At 49.6% G+C, this 5,696-nt stretch overlaps 1 protein-coding gene across 1 annotated transcript; it reads right to left on the bottom strand.

The window, feature by feature from the left end:
- Nucleotides 1-339: 339 nt before the first annotated feature.
- On the bottom strand, nucleotides 340-2,043 carry LOC116970143 (ribonuclease inhibitor-like). Its single transcript, XM_033016857.1, has 4 exons — nucleotides 1,642-2,043; nucleotides 1,153-1,239; nucleotides 830-997; nucleotides 340-649 (listed from the first exon to the last, which is right to left on the bottom strand). Exons 1-4 carry the CDS (start codon nucleotides 1,869-1,871, stop codon nucleotides 562-564), a joined length of 573 nt encoding a protein of 190 aa, XP_032872748.1. The 5' UTR covers nucleotides 1,872-2,043; the 3' UTR covers nucleotides 340-561.
- Between the last annotated feature and the right edge of the window lie 3,653 nt (nucleotides 2,044-5,696).

The raw sequence follows: 5,696 nt of genomic DNA on the forward strand, positions 1-5,696 counted from the left end.
ATTGTTCCCGATGTTGGGGAAGTCCAGAACAAGGGGCACAGTTTAAGGATAAGGGGGAAGTCTTTTAGGACCGAGATGAGAAAAAACATTTTTTTCACACAGAGAGTGGTGAATCTGTGGAATTCTCTGCCACAGAAGGTAGTTGAGGCCACAGTTCATTGGCTATATTTAAGAGGGAGTTAGATGTGGCCCTTGTGGCTAAAGGGATCAGGGGGTATGGAGAGAAGGCAGGTACAGGATACTGAGTTGGATGATCAGCCATGATCATATTGAATGGCGAATGGTGCAGGCTCGAAGGGCCGAATGGCCTCTACTCCTGCACCTATTTTCTATGTTTGGATGGCAGGCAGGCAGCACCGGATATCTGGCATCATCATCAGCATCAGCAGCGCTGAGTACCCGGGTCACGTGACAGCGGGCAGGGCCGCCTCTGACGTCACCGCCCGGGAAGCGTCGGGGTTTAAAGGGGAGGGAGGGCGGCCGTTTAAAGGGGAGGGAGTGTGGAGAATCGGCCAACAATATTCCGGTCCCCAGGGCGGTGACGTTTACACCACGAGATGTTCACACGTCCACTGTCAGTCCGGGTCTGGGTTCCTGCAGCGACCTCAGTTCCTTCTTCCCGGTTGGACCGAACTTATTCTCCCACAGCCTGAAACATGTGGAGGAATAAAGAGGAAATAAACAGATGAAACAACAGTGTCAATAACAGGGACTGGGGTTGATATTTCAACAACACTTACAGAACAAAATCACAGGAGAAAGAAGCCCGCGGATGGATGGATGGATCCCCAGATATTTGATCATATTAAACATTAACACAAACACTCACCCGATCCGCTCCAGTCTCGGGAGGGTCAGTATGAGGTCGCGGAGAGCGGGGACACATCGGTCTGTGAGGGAGTTGCCTGTCAGGTCCAGCCCCGTCAGTGAGGGCTTTGTACTGAGAGTGGAGACGAGATCCTCGGCTCCAGAATCTGTGAGACCGACACTGTCCAGCCTGGAGATGAGAGAGAGTGAGGGTGAGGGACACAGAGAGACAGGAGACGGTGCAAATCCCCAGTGTTTATCAGTGACACAATTACTGATCATATTAATGTTCAGTGTCAGACACCCAGTGAGTGTAAACACAATCTCTCACAGTCTGGGACTTACCCCAGTCTCTGTATTTTACAGTCCGGGTTCCTCAGAGCCGCAGACACCAGTTTCACTCCGGAATCTCCCAGGTCGTTGTCTCCCAGTCTAAACACAAACAGACAGAGTAAGAAACAAACGGATACAAACCCCGCCCGGTGAGGCTGAGATAGACAACTTCTCCCAAAGGGATATTTCTGGAAACACCTCAGCACATTATTGAACAAATCTGTGTGGATGTGGGTGTTTGGTGACTTTCACCATTTATTCTCATTCCCCGACAACCGGGACAAGATTTTTTCTCATTCCCCATGCAGTGAACGGCGGCAGGGCAGGGCAGGCAACAGGCGTGTCCCGGGGGAAGGGGTCGATCACCGTGACCCGGGGGAGCCCAACCACCCCGTGCACAGTGACAGCCGCTCGGCCCCATAGAAGGGGTGTTGGACGGACGGAATAACAAAATAGTGGAACAATTTTACAGTTCAGTGTTAGCATCAAACGGATATTTACCCCAAGTCCTGACACTTGTGCAGAACCGGTCCCAGCCGCTGGAGACCTTCACACTGAATGCGGCAGTCCCATAGATCGAGGTGTTTGATTGTATCACAGAGCCTGATGGCATGAGACAGGACCGCACAGTCAATCGGGGTCAGTCCCAGTCCACTGAATGAAAGTGTTTCCACAGATCCCAGTGTCTGCTGAGCCAGTGCAGGATTCTGAGACTCAAACAGGTAGTGCATCGTGTTCAGGAGCCTCCGTTTATCAGCTTCACTCTCTGTGTTTCTAGCCCGGCGTTTAACCTCCTCCTTCACCCAGTCACTCACTCGGCAGATTGTTTGATGAGGGAATTTACCCAGAAACTCCTCCAGGATCCAAGCTGTCCGCGGGGAGGAGAGACCAGCGACAAAACGGAGAAATACTTCAAATCGCCCGTCTGAATTGCCATGGGCTTCAATGAGGAGTGTCGTGATATCCCCGCAATCTACAGTCAGGAATTGTGCGAGTGCGGCTACAAACTCTTGGATGGTGAGGTGCGGGAAGGTGTACACCACGCTCCGGGCTGAATCCTCTCTCTCCAAAAGTTCCATCAGGAACCCGGACAGGAACTGGGAAGGCTGCAGATTGTATTTGATCAAATCTCCATCTGTGAACACAATGTTCTTCTCAGCCACTCCAGTGAAGGCCATCTGACCAACCCTCAGTAACACCTCACGGAGGTTCTCAATCTCACGGCCGTGGTTTTTCAGGATGTTGTAAATAAAGTAGCAATATAGTTGTGTGATGGTCTTGGGAACTCGCTGCGGGTCCCGGTGTGTTTGTCTGAAGAAGGGGCCCAGTGTCAGGACAAGGATCCAGCAGTAGGCGGGGTTGTAGCTCATGGTGTACAGGATCTCGTTCTCCTTCACATGTTTGAAAACAGCTGCTGCCACCGTCTGATCTTCAAAATACCTGGTGAAATATTCCTTCCGTTCCTCACCAACAAATCCCAGGATTTCAGCCCAGACACTGATCTTTGCCTTTTCCAGTAAATGTAACGCAGTGGGGCGGGTGGTCACTAGCACTGAACACCCTGGGAGCAGCTTGTGCTGGATTAAACTGTACACAATGTCAGACACTTCACACCACCACTCGGGATCTGGACACTGGTGCTTAGGTTCTGTGTCTCTCCGACTGTCAGCAAAATCGATTCTGCCCTTGAATTCATCCAGACCGTCGAATATAAACAGCAATCCCTCTGGGTTCTTCCAGACCTCCCGCAGCATATTCCCAAAGTAAGGATACTGATCCAGAATCAGTTCCCTCAGGTTTATTCTGTGTTTAATCATGTTCAAATCCCGGAATTTGAAACTGAAGACAAACTGGAATTGTTGGAATATTTTCCCTGTGGCCCAGTCATGAACAATCTTCTGCACCATTGTTGTTTTTCCGATCCCCGCGACTCCGGACACTGATGCTGAACTCCCCGCGACTCCGGCTACTGATTCTGAACTCCCAGATCGGGATTTACTCCGGGAAAAGCTGCTGTGGAACAATTGATCAGTCCTGATTTTTTCCAGTTCTCCCCGGAGATGTTTCTTTTGCCATTCCTCATGGTCCCGACCTCTTGCCAGCAGCTCATGTTCCACCTGTGTCCGATCTCGAACAGTGGAGATGATTGTGAGCTCAGCGTATCGATCAAGCAGCAGGAAATTCTTAACCTTCTCGTTCATCAGGATAGTGTTCACACTCAGTGTTTCAGTCTGTGCTCGCAGAGTCTCCTTGTGTTTCCGTTGAACATCTTGTACGGGAACAGGCAGATAATGGACACAATGTTAGATGGCTCAACTCAAACCCAACAATCATGATTACAAGAATGAGTTCAATGCCCTTCAACTGAATTGACGGATTTCAGTGGAGTGAGGTAAACCTGGTGGGAGAGAGATAGAGAAAGAGAGATAGAGAGAGGGAGGGGGGAGAGGGAGGGGGAGAGGGAGGGGGAGAGAGGGAGGGGGAGAGAGGGAGGGGGAGAGAGGGAGGGGGAGAGAGGGAGGGGGTGAGAGGGAGGGGAGAGAGGGAGGGGGAGAGAATGGGGAGGGGAGGGGAGAGAATGGGGGAGACGGAGAGGGAGAGAGAGAGGAGGAGAGAGAGAGAACGAGGGAGAGAGGAGGGAAAGGGAGAGAGATGGAGAGGGAGAGAGAGGGAGGGGGAGGGGGAGGGGGATCATCAGTTGAGTGGGGAGGTTTGTCGGGTAGACAGTGAAGTCCAGGGAAACGCTGTCCAGGAGCAGGGGAGTGAGAGACAGATCACATTCATTCAGATTTATGTTCACTCTGGCGGAGGGAACCTCGTGATTCAAGACCATAGACATTGTGGACTTTCAGGAATGTTCTAAGAATCTACATATTTTCAGTATGTCACGACCCTACCAGGAGTGTGTGGGGTTACACAGTGTGTCAGGGCCCATCCAGGAGTGTGTGGGGTTACAGTGTGTCAGGACTCTATCCAGGAGTGTGTGGGGTTACACAGTGTGTCAGGACTCTTTCCAGGAGTGTGTGCGGTTACACAGTGTGTCAGGGACTATATCCAGGAGTGTGTGGGGTTACACAGTGTGTCAGGGACTCTATCCAGGAGTGTGTGGGGTTACACAGTGTGTCAGGGACTATATCCAGGAGTGTGTGGGGTTACACAGTGTGTCAGGGACTCTATCCAGGAGTGTGTGGGGTTACACAGTGTGTCAGGGACTCTATCCAGGAGTGTGTGGGGATACACAGTGTGTCAGGACCCATCCAGGAGTGTGTGGGGTTACACAGTGTGTCAGGGACCCATCCAGGAGTGTGTGGGGTTACACAGTGTGTCAGGGACCCATCCAGGAGTGTGTGGGGTTACACAGTGTGTCAGGGACCCATCCAGGAGTGTGTGGGATTACACAGTGTGCCAGGACTCTGCCAGGTGTGTGTGAGGCATTACTGCATACACAGTCTCCCCGGGAGAGTACTGGATTTCACAGATCTGATACACTGCAAAGCCTTGTACAATTAACGCCTGGAGAAGCTGAAATAATGCAGTGTAATGGTTCTAGTGTACGTCAGAGATCAATTGATCTGTGAACAACTATCTGCCTCTTTGGTTATCCTCGTTTTACCTGGCACTAAACATTATTCCCTTATCATGTATCTTTACAGTGTAAATGGCTCGATTATAATCACGTATTGTCTTTCTGCTGACTAGGCAGAATGCAACTAAAGCTTCTTGCTGTACTTCGGTTCAAGTGACAATACACTAAACGAAGCTAAATTAAACCAGAATTATAATTAATTAATTAATTAACGAGATTAAAACTGACGAAGGAGCAATCCATAGTGAATTCCCATGTCTGTCCCAATAATTCAACCTTTGATCTTCTGATTTCCAATTCTGCAAAGCTCTGCACATACAGTTTCAGTATGACATCAATTCTAACATAATTGGTGTGAACTGTACATTTCAACACTCACCTTCCATATGAGAGGGTAATTCAGTTAAACCTCCGATGATGTTCATGTATTCTTTGGGATCAGGACCTGTTCAAATCAACGAGCATTCATTAAACCTGATGAATAACATTGTTAACTCCAGTGTTTTAATGTGATATTCAGTTCAGTGTGTTGATTTACCGTACCGAGCTCCTGGATTTCTTTCAGTATTTTGTTCAGCTTCGGTAATTCATTCTGCATTTTCACAAAGGATTCCCACATCACCCACCGGGCACGGTTACCCTTCTCCATCACCAGACTGAGGAAGAGTATGGAACTGTCTCTGCGGTTTCCCTTTACCACCAGCTCAGCGACACTCTGTGAAAAACAACAATGAATATATGGAGAAGTGACTGAGACAATGCTGTTCAGTGATGGGATATTCTGGAAGTTTTGAGCATGGTGACAGGCATTGGTCTGCCTCTTCATACACCCATGACACTGTGCTGACAAACTGTGTACTCCCAGAGTCCTGACAGTGCGAAACTCGCACAAAGAAAGCACATCAGCGCCTCTACTTCCTGAGAAGATTACGGAGAGTTGGTATGTCAAGGAGGACCTTCTCTAACTTCT

This window comes from Amblyraja radiata, unplaced genomic scaffold (assembly GCF_010909765.2).
Source record: "Amblyraja radiata isolate CabotCenter1 unplaced genomic scaffold, sAmbRad1.1.pri scaffold_563_ctg1, whole genome shotgun sequence".
Lineage (NCBI taxonomy): Eukaryota > Metazoa > Chordata > Chondrichthyes > Rajiformes > Rajidae > Amblyraja > Amblyraja radiata.

Coding starts and splice junctions, on each gene's coding strand:
- LOC116970143 (XM_033016857.1), bottom strand. CDS start 1,871: ATGCACTACCTGTTTGAGTCTCAGAATCCTGCACTGGCTCAGCAGACA. Junction 1,240..1,641: donor CACAAGTGTCAGGACTTGGG/GTAAATATCCGT, acceptor GTTTGTGTTTAG/ACTGGGAGACAACGACCTGG. Junction 998..1,152: donor TGTAAAATACAGAGACTGGG/GTAAGTCCCAGA, acceptor TCTCATCTCCAG/GCTGGACAGTGTCGGTCTCA.